Source organism: Cynoglossus semilaevis, chromosome 12 (assembly GCF_000523025.1).
Source record: "Cynoglossus semilaevis isolate Cse_v1.0 chromosome 12, Cse_v1.0, whole genome shotgun sequence".
NCBI lineage: Eukaryota > Metazoa > Chordata > Actinopteri > Pleuronectiformes > Cynoglossidae > Cynoglossus > Cynoglossus semilaevis.
The window spans coordinates 5,618,287-5,644,287 of NC_024318.1; the positions used below are offsets into that span (position 1 = coordinate 5,618,287).

Consider the following 26,001-nt stretch of genomic DNA (forward strand, 5'->3'; position numbering starts at 1 on the left):
TTTCAGGAAGTAGATGTTTGTCTGAGAGAGGTTCCCATTTGTTACATAGCTTCCTCTCTGTCTTTATTATTTCTTGTTTGTTTTTATTGACTTCCTGTTTGTGTTTTTTAACTTCCTGTTTGTTTTTATTGACTTCCTCGTTGTCTTCGTGGACATCCTATGATGGTCTTAGTACTTCCTTTGTTTGTCTCTTACAGCTTCCTGTTTGTCCAGGGATGCTTTTTTATTTTAATGTAACATTTTGCGTCACTTCAACGTTTCACGACACAACTTTCAGTCTCTTTTTTGTTTCCAAGGAACTTCCTTTTTGTGTGCAATATCTTCTCGTTAGGTCTAAAGACCTTCCTGTTTCCATAAAAATGGCAAAGCAACAACCAATCACAGACCAGCATTTAAGAATGTTTGAAACGTCTTCAAGTTTTCACAGGAATTGAATCACTGATTGGTCATAAATGTTAAAAAACAAAAGTCCAGCAATAAGAAAAAAAACAAGGAGGTTCTTACTTTGGTAAATGTTCTCAGTCTGCAGAGTTTTTATCATTAATCTGAACTGTGCCACAACTGTGTGTTGTTCCCTGTCATTTCACGAAGGAACTGGAGTTTAATCTGCAAAACTGCAGCAGAGGGGAGTATATTCACAGATTGTTGTGTATTTTTGTTTCCAGCAAAAAAAAAAAAAGTATCCAGCATCTTGTGTGGACACTCACAAGCATAGACACACACAAACACAGGGAGGGAAGGCTTTTGCCGGACAACAGCCTCCTCCTGTTTTGCTTGATCACCACGGTAACACTCCCACATTTGTCATCGGAGGTCGCCATGCCGCGATGTTCCCGCTGGTTGCTAAGAGACCAGAGAGAAGGTGATAATGTGGAGTGTCAGTTTTCATCAATCTGGGAGAGAACACAACAAACTTAAGTACCTGCAACTAAAATAGCTTCAGCAAAAGTTCTGGAACTTGCAGAACTTGGGATTTCTAGAACATTTGAAGCTCCTGGAGTCTAACTGACAGCATCACTTCCTGAAAGTCCCTGAACAAAAGTTACACCGAGAAATAAAGTTTTCTCTGCTGAGGGTCCGACTGAGGATGAACAGACGAGGTTTGAAAGGATGATGAGGTTCTCTCTCGCTCTCTCTCTCTCTCTGTTTTCTTTTCATCACTGCTCTGTTTGTGCAGCACTGTTTTCAACATCCAGATCTTGGAGGTTGATGTGGAAAAAGAGTTGGAGTACCTGCGCCAAAAGCGGCCTTATCAAAGAGTCGTCAACAAAAACAAGAGCCTAAACATAAATAAATATTATTGCAAAAATATCTTGATAAAGTAGGGTGTTCAGAATCCAAATCCAGATCAAAAGAAAACGTTGAAAACACAGCTCCTTCGGATCATCTCAGCTCAGGTCCTTAGGGTGTGAAATGGTGCCTCCTCTAGGTTGCTACTCTGTTTGCGCAGTTTGCACAGTTTACAGTCTCTGAGGTCTGGGATAATCAAAAAAAGAAACAAAAGTTTGAGTACCTGCAAGGAAATAAATTGTTTCAGCAAAGGTTCTGCACCAAACCAAGACCAGACTTCTCTGGAGGGTCCTGAACTTTCTGCATCACTTCGTGAAACTTTTTCAAATAAACTTAAGGAGGAAAAATCATATTTTTTCACTTCCTCATGGAGGGTTTATAACGGCCCACCGTGCTCTCCGTCCAGGTCTCCAATTTCCTCTTATCATTTTTCATCTGTTTGTCCAGCTCAAACTACATGATCAAGTTGGACCGATGCTTCTGGGTTTAAGAAAAGAAATGTTCATGAACCTGCAGAAAAAAACGTCTTGATAGAACATCCTGAAACTTCCTGGAAAGACCTGGAGCTTCTTGAAAGTTCACCCGGCCAAAACTATTTGCTTCCTTTTTCCACATGCCGAAATCAGAACCCAATAGGGATCAACAGAAAAGATTTAAAGGTCAATTGCAGGATGTTACCCATGATGCTCTCTGTCTCTCCCTGCAGTGTCTCACGCTGCCTCCTCTTGTTTAATGCTCTGTTTCCGTGGCTCTGATTGTGTGTTGTTCCCGTTCTTCTTCCCATCTTCGCCGCCTGTGGTCTTAGTGGTTGAGGACGTTGAAGAAGACATGACCTTTAGGCTTTTAGACGTCTTGGTGCCGCGGATTTTCTCTTTGTTGGCAGTGTCCTGTGGCAGCGAGGGGCTGGAGTGCGCCCTCTGCAGGCCACCATCGTCAAAGAGGCGTGACTCAAAGGCCTCCAGGTCTTGGTCTCCGCCGGACAACTTGGCTCGTAGCAGCATGGCATAGGTACCGTAACGGGTTTTCTGTAACCAAAAGATAGAGAAAAGAGTGACATCATTCACGCTGTGACAACAAATCAGCTAAACTAGTCATTGAAACAGTGACATCATTCACGCTGTGACAACTTGTGGGAAAAACAAATCAGCTAAACTAGTCATTGAAAACAGGTGAAAACATTTAGCTTAGTGTAGGACAGGGCAGAACTCGGCAAACAGGCTATCTCAGCACAAAGATCAGGCTAACATGACCTGCTGAAGGACTCACTTCAAACTCCAAATACTCCAGTCGTTGTTTGTGCTCCTCCAGCTCACGACCTTTGAGGCTCTTGAGGTCGGCTGCTGAGGCCATTAGTTCAGTGAGCTCAGACGAAACAGCCCTAAAGCGATTCTCGTGAGATTTCAACTGCTCTTCCTGTCAACACAGACGAGCAGCATTGATGGGAATCCCCCTTTCACACTATTTGTTGTTTGATCTTGATTTTAACAGTACCTGTGACAGTTTGGTGTTTGACCCAGGCAACAGGGGGCGACTGAATCTTTTCTGAGAGCCAATCGCAGCAGGGAACGGCGGCGCTGAAAACATGGCTGCCACCACATTGATGCGTGTGATCCAGGACTGCATCTGCTCAGCATTCCTTAAGGAAAAAAAAACATGTTGACAATGAAACAACATTTTGGAAATGGAGGGAAATGTTGATTGTCTTTTCATTTAATAATAATGTTAACCAGTGTCTTTTGAGCCACAGCAGCGTGGACTTTGGTCCGTAGACTTACGGCGCCTGCAGCAGGAAGACCCTCCAGTCAGCTGTCCTCAGGTAGAAGACGTTGGGACGTTTGCTGTAGTCAACAGCTCTCATGGCGAGGGAGTGGTGGATGGAGACGGAGTTCTTCAAATCCTCCTCTGTTAGCTCTCGCTCTGAGCGGTACTCGTCCTGTCCAATCAGGGAGCAGCATTGAGTCTCCCCTATAGAGTAGGTAAGGACAGCCTGCCCCCCCCCTTCACTAAAATCCTGTCCTCCTGCCCTAACCCACACCTCCACAACTCTTGGCTATTATGATACAAATGTTACGTTTTATTTTCACAACTTTTTTAAAAGGGCATTCATAAATGATTATTTGCAAAAGCAAAAAAGTTCACTTCTCACTTTCACTCCCTTGTGACTCTTTGGCACCCCCCTCTGGGGGGCTGACGTAGACACTTCTTCACTATATATTAATATGTGTATGTGTGTGGGTGTGTATGTGTGTGGGGGTGGTGTTGTGTGTGGGGGTGGTGCTGTTCACCTTCTGAAGGTAGAGGACTAAACCCTTCAGCATGGCGTAGAAAGATTTCCAGCTTCGTTTTCCTCGTGGCGCTGGAGGAGAAAATTAAATTATTTGTGTGACCTGATAAATAAAAATTAAAAATGTGCTTCTTCTTTAACTGTGAACGTATTGTGAACGAGTGTAGGAATACACAGTAGATAGCACTAAAACACATCACAGAGAATATTTTTAAAAAATGTACATCACATTTCAAGTACTGAAATTTGACCTAATTACAGAATAATCTCAACCGAGCCACATAAATATATATCAATTGTTTCGCCTATAGGGGGCACCGCAAGGATTGTCTGCACAGTCACTTGCCAGAGTTTTTTCAAGCGTACTTACTTCTCTTTCCATCGGGGTCAGCGTGGACTTTACGAACCAAGAATCCACTCTTGTAAACCTCGCCGTCGGCCTGCTGGGCCACGCCCATCAACGGGTTCCCGCTGCTCCCCAATCGTTTCATGGTGTGAGAAGCAGCGTCCGTTCTGACGTCACCCTGCTCCATTGTCGTCTTCCTCACTTCCTCTTCATCTCTGCAGCGGAGAAACAAACAAACCCAAAAGTAAATCATAACAAAAAAATAAAAATAAGTAAACAGGGTCAGTGAATGCATCATCAACATTAAACCCAGCACAGGTTGAGCTGAGGGTCATGTTCTCTGAGCCAACGCTACAGACATACTAATATCATTGTTTTTCATGTGTCATTGCAGTGAAGAGGGCATTGCTACAAACATGCTGCATGCTGTCGACATGCAATATCCAGCTCTGCCATCAGTAAATAAACGACATGCTAATGCTAAGACACTGTTTACTGGGAGGTAAATCTGTAATTTACAAGGAAAAGGAAAGCAGAGTACAGTTACCATAGCAACAGAGGATTAAATATGGAAGTGGCAGGGACGTGCGCATGGACACACACACACACACACACACACACAAACACAGTGAGGATCTTACATAGTCCACTGCAGCTTCTCGTTCTTGATGGAGCTGTAGAGAGTCTGCAGAGAAACATCACAGTTACTGAGCGTGTGTGTGTATGTGTGTGTGTGTGTGTGTGTGTTAACTTCACTGTGTATGTGTGGAAACCTCGATGTGTTTTGCATACATTCCTATGTCCACTTGTGTAATAAACATCCTTGTGAAAATGAAACTACTCGATGTTCTGACAGGTCAGATGTGTGAGTCAGAGCTGTGGAGCCCCCTGCTGTTCAAACCGCCCAGCGACACAAAGGCTGGCTCTCCTTGGCCATACTGCTGCAAGCAGAGGCGCCAGGAATATGACTTTAGCAAATGAACAAATGACTCAGCTAATTAAATCTACATTAACCCAGGTCCATAAAATTAGACTGTTCTGGTCACTGCTCAGCAGACTTTTTTAAAACAGAAAAAATAATAATTTATAAAGCATTCTTTAACATGACTTACAGAAACCTAGTGGTAAAAAAAAGAAATGAAAGGTTTTACATCACAGGACTTCAGTCAGTTCAGATGTGATGTGATATTGTGACTTGTGTGAAGAACTTTGTAAATTAAGATCAATAACATAATCTAACCACCAGAGGCAGTAGACCTAATTACTCTTTTTTCAGAGTAAATATGCTAATTTTTCCTCTTAGAACTTTATTGAGAAAGAATTTAAATATATCCAAATAAAAAAAACCAATCCCAGCACCTTTGAGAATTCCCTTTATCCACAGACATTACATTCACACCATCATTCACACCTATGGCCAACTAAGAGTGAACAATTACCCCAAATCGATATGTTTTGGAACTTTGGGTAAAATAAAACATCTACTGAAGGCGAGTTCTTGCAGACTTTACACAAAAAGCCCTGAGAGCTAGCAAAGTTCAAAAAATGTTCACATTAGATTTGATTACATTTTAACTCGGAATACGCACAGATTAGCATCAGAAGCATCGACCTTAACTCACAAACGGTTCATAATAATTTTCAGTACATAAAGCTAGACTATCTTCAAATTGTTATTATTAACATAACTCTATATATTTTGAAATAATCTGGTGGCGCCCCCTGTGGTCTACCTTCTTTTTGCGGTTCTGCGGGTGCTGCTGGGCATCCTGCGTTTTTCCCAGCAGGTCTGGAAAGGCGAGGGGTTTGAGAGAGCGAGAGCGCGGCGTTCTGGGATACCTGAACGGATCACTGTCCCGTGCATCCCGTCCACTGCGCACGGAGCAGAGCGAGCGAGAGCGCATGCGTCCAGACGAGTGAATACTGTTTACACCGATCATGGCGACTGTTTGGGTCCTAAAACAAGAGTCCTTGCCACAGACTGAAGCAAAGAAATTTTTGTTTGTCCAGAAGATATTTCAGATATATTATTTTACAAATTATTTATATTATATTACAAAAAAATATTGTTTTAAAGTAACATCTCGGAGAGTAAAACTATCAATACAAAGGTGAAGGTCTGAGGAGCTGAGAACAGGAAGTGAGGAGACACAAATCAGCCACTTGTTCTACGTTTATAATTCTTTTGTTTTAAATGTTTAAAAATTAACCTCTAAAGTCAGATTGTTTTTTATATAGATTGGATTTTTTAATTTCCAGCTTAATATAAAATCAATACGGTCACTGTTTTATAAACTATATTTGAAGCTCAAAAATAATTTAAAATTACATATTATTTTTGAAAGAGATTTGAATTTGAAATTGAATTTAAAAAAATAAACAAATACAACTAAAAATAATATTCCTACAATATTGCAATTAAAATTATGCAATTGCAATTATAAAGAACACGGTTTATTTTTTAATTAAATAATAAACAACTTATTTCACTGAACATAGAGCATTTAAATAGGTGTTGTATTAAAATGAATTAGAAATAATTTCATCTATTTTTTTGACCAGTAATTCTGGGTCAGTTCCAGGTAAACAGATTCTCGGAATGAAAATGCGACCTCATCAGTTAAGGTTTGTTAAGAAAAAAAGAGATTTTCTTTCTACGCTTCCTTCGGTTTCACGCCTCAGGAATGGAGTCGGATCTCGGGTTGGATCTTCACAGTAACACACACACACACACACTGAGCCTTTGAGAGTGTGTGTGTGAGCACAAGTATGTGTCAGAGTCTAATCCGTGCACAGTTCAGAGGAAGTGATGCAGCTTCTTTTGCTGCTGCAGCAAAAAACAAAATGCCCAAATAATCCCAGAACAGCTGGTAGGATGTTTGTCCTCAGACACTGCAGAACCTTGATGAAGAGCAAGACGAAGGTGACAGTGAGGAGGAGGAAGAGGAGGAGGAGGACGGAGGTCCTGTAGCAGAGGAAGAGGAGCTGAAGAAGAAGGAGATGCAGGAGAAGGAGAATCCCTGCACCGCAAATAAAACAGCGTGACGAAGAAAACGCAGCAGAGGAGAGGGAGAGGGCGAGTGAGCACACCCACACATGAAGAGAGAGGGGGAGAGAGAAAAGGAGACTAGGGGACAGAAAGAGAGGCAGAGAGAGGGAGAGTGTCCCAAATCTGACGTCAGTTTTCTCCAGTCACAGACAGAATCCTGTCCTCCTGCTCCAAGTTCTTCCTCTCCTCCTCTTCCTCCTTCTCCTCCTCCTGCAGGGGTCTCTGCAGCTTAGCCCACTCTCCTACCTCCTTCCCTCTACTTTGTTTTTTTTCCCCTCTCCTCCTCGTATTTTTGGATTTCTTGCTGATTTCATCATCTTTTATTCCCGGTCTTCTCCTCTGTGTCTCCTCTACTCTTTAAGCCATTGTATATTTTAATGGTCGTTTTTTTTCCATCCTTTTTTATGTCACCTTCTATTGCGCCTCTTTCCCGCATGGTCACTTCATTCCCTCGTTTGTTCATTAACCCTCGTCTCCTCTGATATTCCCTGTTCTTCTATCCCTCTGCCTCTACCATTGTATTCCTTCTCTTCTTATCTATTCTCCTTGTCCAACACACACATTTTTATTCTTCTTCTTATATATTCTTCTCATATATTTTCTCTACTATCAGATTCTGTATTACAGTCACACAAGAATTGATTAAACGTTTGTGCAGATTAATGCCAGTGGCACAAAGTGACCACACGAGGCAGCAGTAAACCAGCGGAGCTTCATGCCAGCTGAAATCTATGGTTTGACCCACGACCTTTTATGTTTTTAAGCTGCCTTGGTTGATTTGTATCGCAAGCCATTTCCAACAGCAGGGGGAGCTCCAAGCATATAAAAACTTTGTACTTTTGGGTTTTGTTTAGGAATATAGATTGACTGATGATTTTGTTAGAATTAAAATTTGTGTTTACGTGTGTGTTTGTGGCTGGATGTTGGAGTTTGGACCCAGGATTAGAATTAGGCTCAGATTAGAGTAAGTATCTGCGTATTTGTGATTGTTTTTCATGAGTGCGTGTGTGTGTGTGTGTGTGTGTGTCTCTACCTTGAGCAGATCCTTAGGAAAGTCTTTTCCATTGTTGAGTCCTTCCAGGTTTGTGATGAACTGATTACAGGACATTCTTTTCCCAATGTTCTACACACACACACACACACACACACACACAATTACTGATGTACGCAGTCAACATTTCGACGGTGACCTACTGCTGGCATAAAATTGATTTGATGCAATAATTTATAGAGGCAAAAAAACCCAAATGGAAGTAAGACCAGACAGATGTCAGACGTGTGAAGGTGTGAGACTAAGGTGACGTAGAAGACAGGTAAATATAAGACTCACATTTCCATGAAGGTCAGAGTTCAGCAGCATGACGGCACACGTCAGCGTGTGGACACTGTCTGTGAGACACAGAGACGTAGACATGCATTAAAGTGGTTTCGTTTTTTGTTTTTTTTTCAACAAGGGGTATGGGGACTCGTACTGGTACGTAAGGCCAATAATTGTATTTTGTGCATTAAAGTGGGGTATGGGGGCTCGTAGTGGTACGTAAGGCCAATAATTGTATTTTTTTGTTGAAATGTTAAAAAATGTTGTAGTTGACATTCACACCAGTAGAGGGGGCACATCAACCAGGACAAAGACATACAGTCGCTGAGTTGAAAATGTGCAGATTCAACTGACAGAGGAATGTGATGTAATCCACTGTTAGTTTTATTAGTTTAACCGCTGATTGTTTTTAATTAGATTTTTGACTTTTCAAGTAAAATGCGCACATACAGAAAATGCTTCTATGATACAGAGAGAGAGAGAGAGAGAGAGAGAGAGAGAGAGAGACAGACAGACAGACAGGTACAGAAAGCAATACCTTCAGTGGTGTCGGTGTTACACTCTCCGTATCTCCTGGAAAAGTGAGCTAAGACTCTCTCCCTCTCCTGAGTTTCTCCAATCAAAGCAAAACGATTGAGAAAAGACCTGGAACATGACGCACAGTTCAGTTCAGTTCAGTTCAGTTCAGTTCAGGTCATTCATGACAGGCACAGGTTACCAAAGTCTATGGACAAGATCAGTGATTTGAGCCTGAGAGGAGAGGAGGGCTGCTGTGGTCAGTGTGAGTCACTAAAGATCAGAAAATAACACCCACAAACGATGGGGTCAATGGAAAACATAAAAATCGCTGATTTCTGTATGGACGTGGGTGTGGAAGAACGAGTCATTTAGAAACTTCAGTTTCCTGTTGAAAATGTCTCAATCATGCTGAGAGAGAGAAAGAGGGAGAGAAAGAGGGAGAGAGAGTCCTGTTCTCACCTGAGCGCCTGGTCAATGGTCAACCCACTGAAGTTGAAGTTGCTAAGATATTCTTCTGCCACCCTCTGACTGAACTCGTTACTGCAACAGACAGAAGAGACGGCATGAAACGGGAATCCACCAACGTGGACGACACCAGCACACGGGTCCACACTCACTTTTTGCTGAGGTGTCGCGCCACGTCAGACTTCCTGAAGCCATCCAGGTGGAACAGGCGTTTAGCCAGGCGCTTGGCGGCCTGCAGGTCGGCGCTGGTGCCATTGGGCAAGGCATCATCGCTGCCACCGAGTGCCAAACGCTCGGCCACATCAGCCTGAGGGTAGAGGAGCTCCAGAGGAGGATTCACTGGACGCTCCCTTAACACAGAAAACACAGGAATCTTCAGATGTGGAATATTCTCTGAGAGGTCGATCAAAATAATCCCGTTGAGTCCAGAACATCGCTGCTCACTTCTCTTTGAAGATGGGCTTTTCATGACCGTTCCTACTTACATCTTTAATCGCCTGATCCTCACAGAGAAGTGACTGGATCAGAACGTTGTTCAAATGCAGACGCGCTCATTGGACGAGTACAAGTCACTGTGGCTAATGTGAAAATATGAAAAGTAAAAGCATAAACTGTAATAAGGAAGTGAGGTCATAGCTGTCAGCGAGAGTTTGGGAAGTAGTTGACTTGTCCACTTCCTTTTACACACACACACAGTTTCCACACAACACAGAAGCAGCTACTGGGTCTTAACCCTGACATAAGTTAATATCAGTTTTACTTCTTCTTATCAGGCTGCATGTGATGGAACAGTCCTACTGTATACAGTGTCCTGAAAGATGTTCAACTGGGTCCAGAACCATAAAAGACTGTGTTGAACTAGGTTCAGATGTTGATGTTTACATTCTGGACATGTACAGGAGGCAGTAGGTGTACAGGGAGAAGATCAGTGGATAGATTAGGTGGTGCTGTCTCTGATGCTTTTTCTGAGGGGAGGGCGGGGCTGGAGTTGCTGGGGGAGTAAAAGGGTCAGGGAGCGGATGTTTCTGTCGATGATTTCTTCCTTCACAAACAGAAGCCATTTATCCTCAGCTGAAATAACCGGCAGTCGACCAGCTCACTCAACAGGACGTCAGGAAAGGCTTCCTGTCTGTTTTTATTTTACCCAGCAGCCACTGAGACCCGTTCACACACACACACACACACACACTTTGGTTCTAGTGTTTTGTGCACTCTTCACATAGAGATAATGCATTACTGGAGCTTTACACTAACTTTAATCTGACCAAAACATATCTCCACAACAACTGCATTCTTCCAAGAAATGTTGCAAAATGTACTGTATCACTATACCCAGAAGATGACACACACACACACACACACACACACACACACACCGCAGGAAAAATCTGTAGTACACAAAGCTCACATTAAAGACAGGTCCTATCTCTGGAAGTGTGTGTTTATAATTACTAGCCGTCAGCAGTGACTGTAATCTGGGCGCCACCTGCAGGAAATAGATAGGCCTGGTATAAATTTAAAAACATTGTACAAAATGAATGAATTTGTTGCTCACAACAAAGAGCACAGAAAACAGAAACAGAAAATCCTGCATGTGATGTTCAAGCACACAAAGTTCTGGATCCTTTAACGTCTCCATCACTATATGCATGACATTTGTTGACATGTTTGCGTCTTTAGGCTAGCATCGCTTAATTCTTGGCTAAATTAAACTGGTGCTGTGCCACAGAGAACAAACCTTGTTGCACTACAAAAATATAAACCTTCCTTCTATGGAACCGTATGCATGTTCATTCATTCACTGGGAGGAAACGGTGTTTTTTTTCAGTTTTCCATTTTGAAATTCCAGGAACATAAGTTGAGAAAAAGCCAAACACTATCTGCGTGGGAGTGACCACATGCTGACACTGAGAGTCAAAACATCAGAGTGGACAGAAAGTATGTGGACACGCCCCTGTCAGTGAGTCCAGGGCGGTTGAATTCAGAGTCCTCACAGAGAACGTCTTTAGAGCGTTGACTCACAACGTAAAAAAAGGAAAACTGGAAAGAGTTTCGGAAAGATCAAAGAGAGAAGAAAATGAAAGACAGGAAACATGGAGGACCAGAAATAGACAAAAGACGGAAAAAAATAAGAGATGGATACGATGTTATTATCCTGGGTGTGTCCGTCAGCGTCGATCCAACTGAAGCCACAACAACATACACACACACATACACACATAAACACAAAAAGCCATGCTAATGTTCCTCTGAATAGCTTCATGTCATGTCTTTAAAGACTCCTCCACAGCAACTGAAGTCTATTCCAAGCTGCAAATCAATGCACCTGATCAATAAACCTGATCAGGTGACAAAACACATTTCCTGTACAGCAGACAGTCGCTGGATTCAAACTATGGAGACAACAGTGAAGTCTGGACACGCTGTAATGTCTTGAGTGTCCAGCAGGAGGCCACTCTACATAGTTCACTACAAAATGCTGAAACCTCTAAAACTGTGTTGCTAAACTGCTTTAACGCTTACTTCAGGTTTAAAATCAAGTAAACAATAACAATAATACATGAATAAAATAAAACAATAATAGTAGTACTAACATAAGGCAACATTGGATCAAGTTTAAATAATCTTAGCCAGGACTTATGTCTCCTGCTCCTAGACAGCAAGAACAGCAAAGTTAGTAAGCAGCAGACCCACCTGTACACAGCTGGGTAGGGTGGGGCGTACAGGTAACTGTCCTCCAAGGCCCCGCCCCCCCAGCACAGCAGGTAGCTTGCCATGAAATCGTGGCCCTGCTGACCCACCGCTGCTGTGTGGCGGCTGCGGCGGCATTCAACCCTCAGACCTGGGGAAGCTTCACCAAGGAAAACTGGGTGAAGTCAACCATAAATGCTAAAGTGATGACATCATGATGAAACGCCTAACGACATCATCAGGGTGTATGTGGTGTAAGAACCAGCCACCACAGCAGCAACAGCAGCAACAGCAGCAACAGCAGTGTCTCCTCCTCAGATCAGATCAGTCTCATTTAGTATTCATTCTCCTGTTTTTTTTTTTTTCAGCTCCTCCTCCTCCTCCTCGTCTTGTCTCACTTTAAAACATCCTTTTTTACCTCTTTTACTTCTTCCTTCTAACTTTCTATCGTCCTCCTCTGCTCCTGTCCTTCTGCCGTAAGGTCCTAAGCTCAGAGGAAAGAGGAGGAGTGCATTTCCTCCTATTTGACTTGAGATGCTCCTCCCCCTCATCCTCCTTCGCCGGCTCTTCCCCTCGTCCTCTTCAACCACTTTTCCTCCCTTTGTCTCCCATTACCTTCCTGGAAGTCTCTATCTTTTCTTCTCTGTACATTCTGGTAACCTCGCATGTTCTTTACTCAAAGTCCACAGAGAAATCCAGGGATTTTAGCTTCAAAGAAAACAACAGATGTTGGTCTACTACTGCCTCCTGTGGATGATTTGTGTCAGAGAAGTAAAGTTGAAAAAAAAAAAGGTTTTGGAAAAACAAAAGTCACAAACAAAACAAAGGACATCTGACAGAGGCAGCACTGGACAATGTCTGTGTCCTGTGATGTCAAACCACTATGGTGTTGAAACGTTAAACAAAAATGAAAACGTGACTAAAATATCTTAGGAATGTGTTCATTGCATCACCTCACTTTTTCAAAATCAACAGAAGTTTTATTTTTAACAACCATTACAGCACTACAGTTGTTGATCAGTTGCTGAAATATATTGTTTATAATAACCTCAGTTCCACAAACTGACCACCGGAGGCAGCGGCAGACCAGTGTCTGCAGGTAACCATGAACTATGTTTTTAGCAAAAGTCAAAGCAAAGAAGCACAGGCACCAATTCCCAACTTCTGACCAGGAGGGTCAGCTATAAACTACTGTGTGTAAATATATCAAACAACCTGACTTAAAAAATAAAATAGAAAATTTAAGAAAACTACAAAAAAAAAAATGAAGAAAAAAAACCAACACTGTCTGAATTCTGGGATCAACACAAAATAGCACGAAAACTTTCCCAACAAAAGAATCTGACAGCTGAACGGTGGATTAGTTCTCAGGCTGAAAACTCCAGCTCTTATCCTGCAGTGAAAGCAGGTCAGGGGTCTAAGGTCAGCACAGCCAGACACCAGATGGAACTGATTCTTCACTGAGGGTAGGAGAAGAAGAAAGGGAGGAGAGGAGGAGGGGGAGAATGAAGAGGAGGAAAGGCACGAAGAGATGATGATGTAGGCATCTTTATTCAGGGTGTGTCTCCAGTGTTCAGAGGAGTGGCAGCTCCGTTGTCTCAAACACCAAGTGAATAAATCCAGCTGGAATTCCCTTGATAAAACTGTCTCTGTCATTCTGTTCTTCATTTCTGTGCTATAATTAGTTTCACTTTTTCCTCTTTGACTTGAAACTGATGCAATGTTTACCAGGCAACACACAAGGACACAAGGTAACAATTAAGCATGTAGTTTTAGGTCAGCACGAACCACACGGTGTCACCAGCCACCGCCTCAGAATATTTGTCCTTTCAGATGCCACCATTATAATCAACATTAAAATACACAGAGTTCAGCTCAGTACATGAAGTAGACCATTTTATTCCCACTAAGAGTGTTTGAAGATGTACCAGCCATTGTAGTTCACACAGAAGTGGCAGCCAGTTCTGAAACCACACACCCACACAAAGAGCTGGAACCACTTCTCTTTTTGGGAGTTCCAGTTTGGACTACGACTGCGGTGTTTTTGAGCCTTCCATTCATACCCCTATTTTGCCAAACCAATTTTTTTTAAAAAGAAGAAATCTGCTTTCACCTCTAGATGGAGCCAGCGTGTCATTAGGAGAGCATGTAGTGAAGTTTGAGAAACACTGACAGTCAGAGAGAGCCAATTAGAACAGTTTTGGAAGAAATGACGTGAGACTGAATTCATGTACATCAACCCACACACACACACACACACACACAAAGAAGAATAGTAAATGTTTTCCTCTGTGTCATCGTCACATGTCAAACACGAGTGTGTCCACAGTGTCTGCTGTCATTAAACTGATCCAAGCCAAGGCACAAAATAAATGAAATCTGATTCAAAGACAAGAGCGATTTTCCACAGCGACAGAGAGCAGCGTCACAACACATAATTTACCTCCCCCACACAGCCGGGTGAGTTAGACAACATGAGTTTAATTATACAGTGTGTGACACGAACACCCGCCAACGGAGGCGCTTCACTGGGGCAAATGTCTCCCTCTGGTGCCATCATGTGGCTAAATTGTGTCACTGCAGAGGCCTTAGCACAGATGGTCCAGATGTACTGTAATAACGGACGAGCCGTCACACAAAATTAATCTGGGTCTTTATATATTAGTCTGTGGATGAAAGGGTCAAACAACAGTTAATATTTTCAACTCAGAGTCTATTAATTTAATCTAATTATTCTAGTCCCTAAACTCCAGGTCGTGGGTGGACCCAGAACAAGGAGAACTCAAACACACACTCAGGGAAGAATAAGCGATTCCATACAGGTGTGCTGAGAACCACAGCTTGAGCCACAACACTGCTGTCATGTGTCCACACAGGGACAACCATTTGTTAAGAGGGATAATTGCTCATCTCACTCACCTGGGGCTGCTGTGAAGTGATGGAGCAGAGTTGGCTTTTCGGACGCCATCTTTGGCGTTGGTACGACGCCAAGAATCTTTCTCAGACCTCATCCGGGTTCTAGGACTAGAGTCGTCCTTTTCACCATTTTGGATGCCGCCTCCTGAGGCATTGAGGGTGGTTTCAGAGCGTGAGGTCTCTGCTGAGGCTGCGGTTGCAGAGTCTGGAAGGACCAGTGGAGCAAAGCTGAGCTCGATGATCTGCTTGGCGCTGTCGCAGATCTGACTCTGGACACACAGACACAGGAAAGTACCATTACAGCAGCTGTGACCAGAGGTGAACATTTAAACCATGTGTCATATTTTCTTACCTGGATCTCTGGTGTGAGTGTGGGCAGGTCAAAGGTAAACACAGACGTGGATCCAGAGGTCAGCAGGTCCACACTGTCCAGGCTGCTGTATGAGGTTCCTTTGGCTCGGTGGGACTCCATGATGTTTTCAAAATGGCGGCTGAAGGAGTCCAGGTTGCTTTCAGAGAGGCGGGGGCTGCTGACAGAGATCGGAGACTTTAGGGCACTGTTGGCTTCGCATGATGATTCCAACGGCCTGGAAAAGTAAACAGCAACATTTGGGCTTAGGTTTAGGATTTTATAAAAAAAACTAACAAAAAAATTACTGAGAAACCAACTGAGAAACTAGAAAGAACATTTTTTAGAAACTTCCTAAATGTCACAGCTAGCCGTCATGTCCTCACGGTCTAGAACATCTCACCCTTTCAGCAGCAGACTGAAAACCTCTTCCTCCTCTTTTGCAGCTTGTTGTCTCTGTTTGTCACCCAACATCCTGACACTGGCCCAGCTCACCACCCCTCCTCCACCTTCCTCCTGCTCATCATCCTCTTCCTCCTCTTCCTCATGTCTCCCTTTCCCTCCACCATTCCAGGGTTTGGGAGAGATGTCAGCAGGACTGAAACTGGAGATTTCCAGAACACTACGGTTACTGCTGAAGGCTGAATCTGCCTCTACCTCCTCTGCCTCTGCCCGCATCACCTGTAAGATCAATCACCAACACCAGTAAGTATTGATCATCCGTTTTTAATAGAACATCTAAAATGGCTTTTCAATAACAGCCTTTACAGAAAATAAAATCTAACACTCAATTAAGAAGCGCTTGATTTTACAACACTGAATATTAATATCCTGAAGGAACCCTCTTTAGCCCTAAGACATTCCTTGAAGACTCCACATCACCTCATCCAGATCTGTCTCCCTGTAGCAGCGCAGTGGGACAGCGTCCAGATCAGTCTCTGAGTATTTGATGGTCCTGCGGATGATGCCCGTCTTCGGACTGAAGCCTCGGAGGTTCGGCGTCACCAACTCCAACTCAATCTGCCGCACTTTATGTTTGGACGACCTTTGACCCTTGCTGTTCCACCCCTTTCTCTGGTCAGGTGGCATTAGATGCCAGGAGGAAGGAGGAGTGGAGGTGGGAGGGTCACCAGTAGGGGGTGTGGTCGACCAAGTGTCTGTACCACAGAATAAAATAAATTAGTTGAAATCAGTAGCCACAGTGTGGAATACAATTTTGATTCACACAGACAGAGCAGACCTTGCTCCAGGGCACGCATTTTCAAACATAGTAACCAGTTTGTGATAATTGTGATTATAACAATAATAACTACTAAAAATGAAAGCACAGCAGAGCAGAGCATGACAAGTACATAAAAGGAAATGCGTACTGATGTGTGCGTAACACCTGTGAGCCGCGTCTCAGCTGATGTCAAGATTAGGATAATGGGCTTAAAGAAGAGCTTAAAGAGCTGTTTACTGAGAGACGACGAAGGAGAAGAAGCAGCCGAACCTATTTTTAGACAACATTTTAGCATTTTTTCCTCTGCACTTTAAAGGACTGCCAAAATGTTACAGACACATACAAAAATATTCTGAAGTTAGTTTTAAAATAAAAAAATAATGCCGTAAATTAGAAGAAAGAAGAAGAATATTAACAAACGTATGAACGAAGGTGACAGAATAACTTTCAACACCTTTACCACAGTGATCTTCCTCCGTCCTGCCGCTGCCAAACAGAAACTCCCACTTAGCCCGAGCGATCTTCTGTGACCGTGTCGTAGCTGTCGTTGCCAAGCCGTTGTCTGTCTGCAGAACGAGGAGGAAACACAATGTTGTCACATAGAAAGGTGTCAATTGTTCAGAGGCTACAAGCTGCCCAGCTACAGTACCAAACCATCTTTAAATAAAATGTCCTACTACAGAAGACCCTACAACTCATTACACCTGAAGCCCTAACCCCCTCCAAACACACACACACACACACCTAACACCACATCTACAGACCGGTACTGTGCAACTTTATATCTACACTTATATCCTGATCTACCCAGAATACGGATCAACCTTCCCTCTAACCTGACCTGTATACCAGAGCCAGTGTCTGTTGTGTCGTAGCTTGACTGACTGGAAGTTTCAGGGAACTGTTGAGAACTGTCTGTGAAGCTGCCTGTCACCCCACTGGAGCTCTGGGAGTCGTTTCCAGCAGCTCTGCATTGACCCTCAATCTCCTCAGTTGGACATGACCTCTGGTTTCCTTGAAAAGGATTCTGAAAAGATTTGTCATTAGAGTTCCTCCAAGAAGCCTCCTGTTTACTCGGCCTCGCGTCATCATACTGACTGGAGTAGACGCTGTGAGATCTGTCATAAAGGTTATAAAACTGCCTGCAGTCCACACCACTTTGTCTGGAGTCCCGAGTGTACTGTGGATTTTGGTACTGATGCAGGGTTGACGTGTGTTTGCTGGGTGATGAAATCTGAAGTCCTGGGTCTAGAACTGGTGACTGAGAGGCAGCAGCGCGGTGCAGCCTGGCTGGTAGGGCTGGAGATGTAGGTGAAGAGAGGCCTCTGTGGGACCTGAGGGGTGAGAGACTCCCTTGCCTCGATCCAGACTGTGTATTCTGTTCTGTTTGCCACTGATGCCTGTGGTTCTTCATTTGTAGAGTTTCGGGGGAGTGACACCTTTGAAGAGTTAACTGGGATTCACTCAGGAACGACCTCTGTGACTCAGCTTGAGAAGGCGTCGGCGAGGCGGTCAAATGATGTTTGTAATTTGGCGATAATCTCGTAGCCTCCATAGCTAGCTTGTAGGCCATTTCCGCATTTGAGGATGGGGACACAATTCTTCTTCCACTTGATGGACTCAAGGAATCACTGTTCCTGCCAGTGCAGTAGGATGGTTTGCTGTGATTCCTTCTGGAACATTCACAGATATCATTTATACTGTGATGAGAACTACCACAAGGAGAGTTTCTACTACCCTGGTAGCTGAACCAGGCCTGGTTACTGGAGGATGGCTTGTTGTTTTGAAAGTCATTTTGTATGTCAGTGGGTCTCCCTGCAGGTAAAGTCGAATGATACTTTCTGGATAATCTGGGGCTCTGGTCCTCTGTCAAAGACTGGATTCGATGTGGACCATGTGGGCACACTGTTGTTCCTGGAGCAGCTAAGTAGGAAGAGATTCCTGTGTGGCCACAGAGGTGTTCCGAGGCTGGACTTCTGGGCAGTCCATTTAATGAACCATGGAAAAGTCCTCTGTCTAGGTCCCAGGTTTTGTTCTGGGACGGCAAGGTGAGGGCATTTCTAGGTAGGTTTGGTGAAGCCTCCAAGGACCGGCACCGAGGGGACTGGTAGGCCCTAGGCACTCTAGGGCTGAACCTTTCTGGCCTGTCATCACCGAGTCGTTTCAGTTCTGGGGATCCAAACATTTCAAAGTCCGTATGGGTTGGATCTCTGGCAATCGTATTTAAGGTCGTCCTCTGCATACAGGTTGACCCTCGTGGAGACTGATGTCGGTATGGATAATTATTGTCACCTTGGGCTGGATGACTGGTGTACCACATTGGATCACTAAGTCTTTTCTGGAGATCCTTTGGCCTATTTAAAGGACTGTGCAGGTCGGTTTGGCACACTGAGGAAGATCGATTTCCTATGCTGTGAACATTAGATTTTTCTATGTAACCAAAGGTCACCACTGATGTTTTTCCCTCTTCATCGCCCACAGACTGATGCTGTGGGGACCTCAGGTTAGAAGTGGGTGTGTTGGGTACAGACAGCCTTTGTGATGGTGCAAAATTTGGCGAGATTCCCCTTTCTTTATAGGAATTCTTGCCAGAGGAGTGGGTGGGACCCAGTGAGCCATGATGATCTGGACTGGATCCTTCAGGAGAAATGAGTCGCAGCAACTCCGCAAAGTTATCATCCACAAGATCCTGGCGCTGGTACTGAGTGGGAGACCCTGTTGAATCTGGGTTTTGGAGTTGGAAGCTTATCATGTGCCTGGAAGAAGAGGGCGACTTTGAGGGAGTTACGCTGCGGTTTCCACACCCAGAGTGACGTTTGGTGATTGGGGAGTGATCTGGATTGCAGTTTGGACTGCAGTGTGCAAAGCTTTTTTGAAAGTCCGGGAGAAATTCTAGACAAGGAAGACCTAGGTTTCCAGAGCCATTGTCCTCTTGTTCAAGCATCTTTCCTCCATCCTCAGGAACTGATCTCACTTCCATGTACACATGGAGGACTTTACCTGCCTGAGACATGTTTGGTTCCTAGTCTGATTTTCCTCAGATCCTTGTTTTATTTCTCCTGAAAGCTCAGGCAACTTTTCTCGTGGGAGAAATGCTGATCAGAAATCTTCCAGGAGCAGGTCTAGATGACTTTATTCTTCAATTCTTTGTGTATTTTGAACCTGTAGCACAAAAATATCCTGATCTACCCAGAATACGGATCAACCTTCCCTCTAACCTGACCTGTATACCAGAGCCAGTGTCTGTTGTGTCGTAGCTTGACTGACTGGAAGTTTCAGGGAACTGTTGAGAACTGTCTGTGAAGCTGCCTGTCACCCCACTGGAGCTCTGGGAGTCGTTTCCAGCAGCTCTGCATTGACCCTCAATCTCCTCAGTTGGACATGACCTCTGGTTTCCTTGAAAAGGATTCTGAAAAGATTTGTCATTAGAGTTCCTCCAAGAAGCCTCCTGTTTACTCGGCCTCGCGTCATCATACTGACTGGAGTAGACGCTGTGAGATCTGTCATAAAGGTTATAAAACTGCCTGCAGTCCACACCACTTTGTCTGGAGTCCCGAGTGTACTGTGGATTTTGGTACTGATGCAGGGTTGACGTGTGTTTGCTGGGTGATGAAATCTGAAGTCCTGGGTCTAGAACTGGTGACTGAGAGGCAGCAGCTCGGTGCAGCCTGGCTGGTAGGGCTGGAGATGTAGGTGAAGAGAGGCCTCTGTGGGACCTGAGGGGTGAGAGACTCCCTTGCCTCGATCCAGACTGTGTATTCTGTTCTGTTTGCCACTGATGCCTGTGGTTCTTCATTTGTAGAGTTTCGGGGGAGTGACACCTTTGAAGAGTTAACTGGGATTCACTCAGGAACGACCTCTGTGACTCAGCTTGAGAAGGCGTCGGCGAGGCGGTCAAATGATGTTTGTAATTTGGCGATAATCTCGTAGCCTCCATAGCTAGCTTGTAAGCTATTTCCGCATTTGAGGATGGGGACACAATTCTTCTTCCACTTGATGGACTCAAGGAATCACTGTTCCTGCCAGTGCAGTAGGATGGTTTGCTGTGATTCCTTCTGGAACATTCACAGATATCATTTATACTGTGATGAGAACTACCACAAGGAGAGTTTCTACTACCCTGGTAGCTGAACCAGGCCTGGTTACTGGAGGATGGCTTGTTGTTTTGAAAGTCATTTTGTATGTCAGTGGGTCTCCCTGCAGGTAAAGTCGAATGATACTTTCTGGATAATCTGGGGCTCTGGTCCTCTGTCAAAGACTGGATTCGATGTGGACCATGTGGGCACACTGTTGTTCCTGGAGCAGCTAAGTAGGAAGAGATTCCTGTGTGGCCACAGAGGTGTTCCGAGGCTGGACTTCTGGGCAGTCCATTTAATGAACCATGGAAAAGTCCTCTGTCTAGGTCCCAGGTTTTGTTCTGGGACGGCAAGGTGAGGGCATTTCTAGGTAGGTTTGGTGAAGCCTCCAAGGACCGGCACCGAGGGGACTGGTAGGCCCTAGGCACTCTAGGGCTGAACCTTTCTGGCCTGTCATCACCGAGTCGTTTCAGTTCTGGGGATCCAAACATTTCAAAGTCCGTATGGGTTGGATCTCTGGCAATCGTATTTAAGGTCGTCCTCTGCATACAGGTTGACCCTCGTGGAGACTGATGTCGGTATGGATAATTATTGTCACCTTGGGCTGGATGACTGGTGTACCACATTGGATCACTAAGTCTTTTCTGGAGATCCTTTGGCCTATTTAAAGGACTGTGCAGGTCGGTTTGGCACACTGAGGAAGATCGATTTCCTATGCTGTGAACATTAGATTTTTCTATGTAACCAAAGGTCACCACTGATGTTTTTCCCTCTTCATCGCCCACAGACTGATGCTGTGGGGACCTCAGGTTAGAAGTGGGTGTGTTGGGTACAGACAGCCTTCGTGATGGTGCAAAATTTGGCGAGATTCCCCTTTCTTTATAGGAATTCTTGCCAGAGGAGTGGGTGGGACCCAGTGAGCCATGATGATCTGGACTGGATCCTTCAGGAGAAATGAGTCGCAGCAACTCCGCAAAGTTATCATCCACAAGATCCTGGCGCTGGTACTGAGTGGGAGACCCTGTTGAATCTGGGTTTTGGAGTTGGAAGCTTATCATGTGCCTGGAAGAAGAGGGCGACTTTGAGGGAGTTACGCTGCGGTTTCCACACCCAGAGTGACGTTTGGTGATTGGGGAGTGATCTGGATTGCAGTTTGGACTGCAGTGTGCAAAGCTTTTTTGAAAGTCCGGGAGAAATTCTAGACAAGGAAGACCTAGGTTTCCAGAGCCATTGTCCTCTTGTTCAAGCATCTTTCCTCCATCCTCAGGAACTGATCTCACTTCCATGTACACATGGAGGACTTTACCTGCCTGAGACATGTTTGGTTCCTAGTCTGATTTTCCTCAGATCCTTGTTTTATTTCTCCTGAAAGCTCAGGCAACTTTTCTCGTGGGAGAAATGCTGATCAGAAATCTTCCAGGAGCAGGTCTAGATGACTTTATTCTTCAATTCTTTGTGTATTTTGAACCTGTAGCACAAAAAAAAACAAAGAATGTTGATTTTATTTACTCGGTCATCACTTCATACAGCAATAAGGCAGTAACAAGGCAGCTGCAGACTAGCAGGCCCTGTATCATTGTCAGCTTCAGTAGCTCTTTGCTCAACGGACATTGATCAGTTCTCTAACTTATCTAACTGTTTTACAGTCATTGACAACATTTAGTTTGATAAGCATTCACTTCCCAAACAAAATCTTAGAAACGTCCTAAAAGAAAAATAACGACAAGCAGTCATAACGAGACATTATCATGTGTCTGTGCTAAAGATACACACACATATGTCTATATACAGTATACATACATTTATATAAACATATGTGTGTGTGTGTGTGTGTATACATATGCACGTTGACCTTTAAACTCTGTACTCATAATTGTAACATTGTGTCTCTGAGCACTTGTGTATGTGAGTGAAGTCCACAAGGAAGGTGTCTTTTTTTAGATCACATGACCACATGAAAACTAAAAGTTCCTTCGCTCTGGGGCTCACACACTTCAACAGACACACACACATGAGCACACACAGACAAACACACACCCTCTGATAAGCCCTACTTTTCCTGAACTCTGCTAATAGGATTCTCTTCAACACATAACCCGTCCTCCTCACTCTTCCCAGCATGCACTGCTGTAAAACACAGAATCAAGCACACACACACACATTTATATAAACACACAAACACAGCTGTAACCTTACCTGTGTGTCCTGTTGTCCTTGTCAAAGAGACCTCGTCTCTGGGGTTGCCGTGGTAACCTCCTTTTCCTCTCTCCGTCTTCTGTTTCCTCTGTCTTTTTCATTCTGTTAAAGCATATCTTGATTTTCTCCTCCCTCGCTCCCGTCTCTCCAGCCAACACTTGTTGTCTGCAGCAGAGCCGGCTCATCATGGATTTAGCCACTTGTCTCGGAGTCTCCAGGCTCCTCCTCCTCCTCCTTATCTGGCTCCACCACCTCTTGCCTGTCTACTTTCCATCTGTATTAATCAGCTGATGTCCACGCCTTCCTTCCTCAAGGGCATGCTGCCAGCCAATGCCATCCTGGGCTGCCTGCAGACCTGGGCCTCCAGAGCCAGTGGAAGAGAGTTCTAACTGATGATGTCAGTAGTGGGGAAGGTGTTGGGTGAACGTCACAGGTCAGCAAAGGTCAGCTGACCCTGGATAAATGTTATAAAGCTTCACAGCAGAGAAAAATAGCATATTAACTGTTGCACCTCGCTCCACCCTCACATCACCATGGCTGGTCAATGCTTTGTGACATGTGACCAGGTGACATCATCAGGATGGACTAGGCCAGACTCAATTCCAGCAAAAAGTGTAAGGTCTCAATGGTAGACTATGCAGTGTAACCTATATCTTATAGCAACCCTGCAGGGGGAGCTGTGTACACGATATGAATGTTAGCGATGGTTCAATATGATGGGTTTACATGAATCACAGTCCGTTATTGTAGTATAACTTTTTCCCTAAAGGTGACGCTGCCCTCTGCTGGCAACAAAAGCACTGCTCAAGAAAGTATCTGGTTGTACACATCCAACTACGTTGTAACAAGACTAAAACTAATTATGGTCTATTCTGAAACATGAACTACAATCCGAAAACTGAAAGTATTTTAAACAATTACTTCTGTGAACTACTTCTGTTCAACAACACATTTCCCATTCAGTCACAAAAGAAAAACATAACAAGGATGGCACTCTCATACATGCATTACCTTTCGATTAAAATACAATATTTGCGTATTGCTCCCTAAAAGCTAGCTAGCAGCTCGTTCGCTCTGCTGCTAACGTGGCTCCATTTTAATATTGATCAAACTTAAAATCATGGCATAAGTCTTCTTATCAGTTAGTTGGTGACTAATTTGCCACTAATCATCAGTTTGAACATCATCTAATTAAAAAAGTAAAACAGTGTGTGTACATAACGCTTTATATTAGCTCCTTGCTAGTTTATGCTACACTCTTATAATGTAGATCAATTAGTTGATTTTTAGGCCAAAACGCATGCACCATTAAGTTGTAATGAGATATTAAATTTATATTATTTATTACAATTTCAATATTATTTCTTTAAATATTCAGTGACATGTTGGGTTGCAGACGTGGTTGATTTATTGATCACGGTGAAAAATAGCAGCGGCAGCGATACAACTGCTGACGGTAATCGCTGAACATTATGCCACAAACAGGGCTCATATTTATAGGTTGTTGTTGGTTACGACTGTAAACTGATCACTTTTATTGATCAGAGTCATTGTACAGCAGACTCGACCTTCACATCCCTGACTGATCCTGAGCAGCTACAGCTGTCAAACGGAATGTTCAATTTAAACCATAAAAATACACATGTAGGAATTTAAACGGGTTTACAGAGAGTTAATAAAAAGTGGAATTATCTCTTTTCCAGGACATTTGAACAAAAATATAATTTCTCTCTCATTTTCCAAGCCCTGGTTCCAGCTGTTTTCCCCGACAGCCGAACGCCAAAATCCCTTTCAGAAATCGGAGAATTTAAGGTTTCCCTTTGGCAATGTCTGAGTAAAACATGTCAATAATTCTATTTCACCGTCATTACTGTTCCATAAAAGGATAAGCTATATTTCGGCTTGTCCATAACACAGCATACGAAAATATTTTCGTTCAGATTTCGACTTCTCCGATGGGATCGGCTATCTCCGGTCACCGCTCAGTGGTAAGGACCATTATTACTACTCCGAACAGATGGAGGCTGTGAAAGGAAAAATGTTCCTCAAATAAAACCTCTTTTTACAGGACTGAATAGCTCGCTGAGTGAAGGAGCAGACGAATATTTATGACTACAAAGCATGAGGGAAAGAAACAATATTTTTTGTGTCCGTGAAAGTCTACAGCAAATGAAGAACCGATAGTTGTTTTTAGAAGACTTTTGTTGAGCTACCGCTTACCGAGGGAAGCGCAGGGCAGCAGGGACGCAGATTCCGTCTCAGCCGCTCCGTCCATCCAGAGGTAACGGAGGACTGGTGTAACTGCAACGCACAGTTGCATTACGTTACATGTCAGAGGTGAGGGTTAGCGTGAAGGTGAAATCCTCCCTTTCTCCTACTGCTTCTTGTCTTATTTTCTTTATTTTGAGGCGTTTTCATGACATTAGTTTATCTTCTCCACGGCGACTTCCACTTCCGCATCTTTGTGGTGACGTAGCAAAGACGTATGGCGACGTCAGACCGGGAGGACCCCACCAGATGTTGAATCCTGTGCGTTCACACACGCACGCACATTTTTTTAGCAAGTTAAAAATATTTGTTGTCATAAGATTATTTGTGTTAATAAAGTAAATGCTTTCTGATTTGGTGCAAAAAAACATATTTGGTCGCTATCAAAAGAAGACTGTCATCGCTTCTGCACAGAAGAATCGAGACAACTCAGAATTATGTAGAGATTTGCAAATAGTTTCAAACCAATCATTTAGATTTATCATTAAATCTCGGTGTGTGTGACAAAAAAAGCCTGCTGAGTCACAGTCAATGTGTATTCCTGATAAACTGACCCAGAGTGATCTTGCAAATAAATGTTTAACTCCGCCCCTCCCCTGCAGTTGGCCATGATTGGTTCCAACGCTTCAAGTGACCCTTAGAGGAATAATGTGTTTGTGGCCGCAAAAACTACTGTTCTCCAGCAGATGGCAGAACTGCAGCGCTTTTCTATTTTGGGTCATACTTCGGTAATTTAACATGAATTCAAATATTTTACAAATAAAATAATAAAAATAACAATTCATTAAAAGTTTGTTGGTACATGGATTTAAATAAATTATTTTTTAAATATAAAATTATATTATTATTATGTAAGCAACTTCATCCCTTAATCATTTTTCAGAATATTTTACTTTCAAAATGTCAAGTTTCAAGACGTTTACTTGTAAATATTATTTAAAAAGCAGATCATTTACCACAGTTTCAATTTTTTTTTTACATTCATCAAATAAAAATATTTTAGCAGGTTAAA

The 26,001-nt window shown here is 43.5% G+C and overlaps 1 protein-coding gene across 4 annotated transcripts; it reads right to left on the reverse strand.

Moving 5' to 3' along the window:
* On the reverse strand, positions 1-25,761 carry LOC103387157 (PH and SEC7 domain-containing protein 1-like). 4 transcript variants are annotated; one of them, XM_017037070.2, is made up of 19 exons: positions 24,942-25,761; positions 16,904-17,015; positions 16,110-16,384; positions 15,631-15,908; positions 15,231-15,465; positions 14,882-15,147; positions 9,424-9,621; positions 9,266-9,346; positions 8,826-8,932; positions 8,300-8,358; positions 8,003-8,092; positions 4,562-4,605; positions 3,945-4,135; positions 3,576-3,646; positions 3,066-3,223; positions 2,782-2,926; positions 2,557-2,703; positions 1,969-2,315; positions 1-843 (listed from the first exon to the last, which is right to left on the reverse strand). In XM_017037070.2, exons 3-18 carry the CDS (start codon positions 16,314-16,316, stop codon positions 2,001-2,003), a joined length of 2,592 nt encoding a protein of 863 aa, XP_016892559.1. In that variant the 5' UTR covers positions 16,317-16,384; positions 16,904-17,015; positions 24,942-25,761; the 3' UTR covers positions 1-843; positions 1,969-2,000. The 4 variants fall into 4 exon arrangements, with proteins under 4 accessions (XP_016892559.1, XP_016892560.1, XP_008319904.1 ...); XM_017037071.2 differs by having other exon boundaries at positions 1-2,315; positions 16,910-17,015; XM_008321682.3 differs by having other exon boundaries at positions 1-2,315; positions 15,231-15,405.
* Positions 25,762-26,001: the final 240 nt, after the last annotated feature.

Excerpts from the sequence above, each read along its gene's own strand:
- LOC103387157 (XM_017037071.2), bottom strand. The coding sequence starts at position 16,316 with ATGCCACCTGACCAGAGAAAGGGGTGGAACAGCAAGGGTCAAAGGTCG. Across the intron at positions 8,093-8,299 it reads ACTCTGACCTTCATGGAAAT|AACATTGGGAAAAGAATGTC; the intron begins GTGAGTCTTATA and ends GTGTGTGTGTAG. Across the intron at positions 3,224-3,575 it reads TAGTCCTCTACCTTCAGAAG|GACGAGTACCGCTCAGAGCG; the intron begins GTGAACAGCACC and ends CTGATTGGACAG.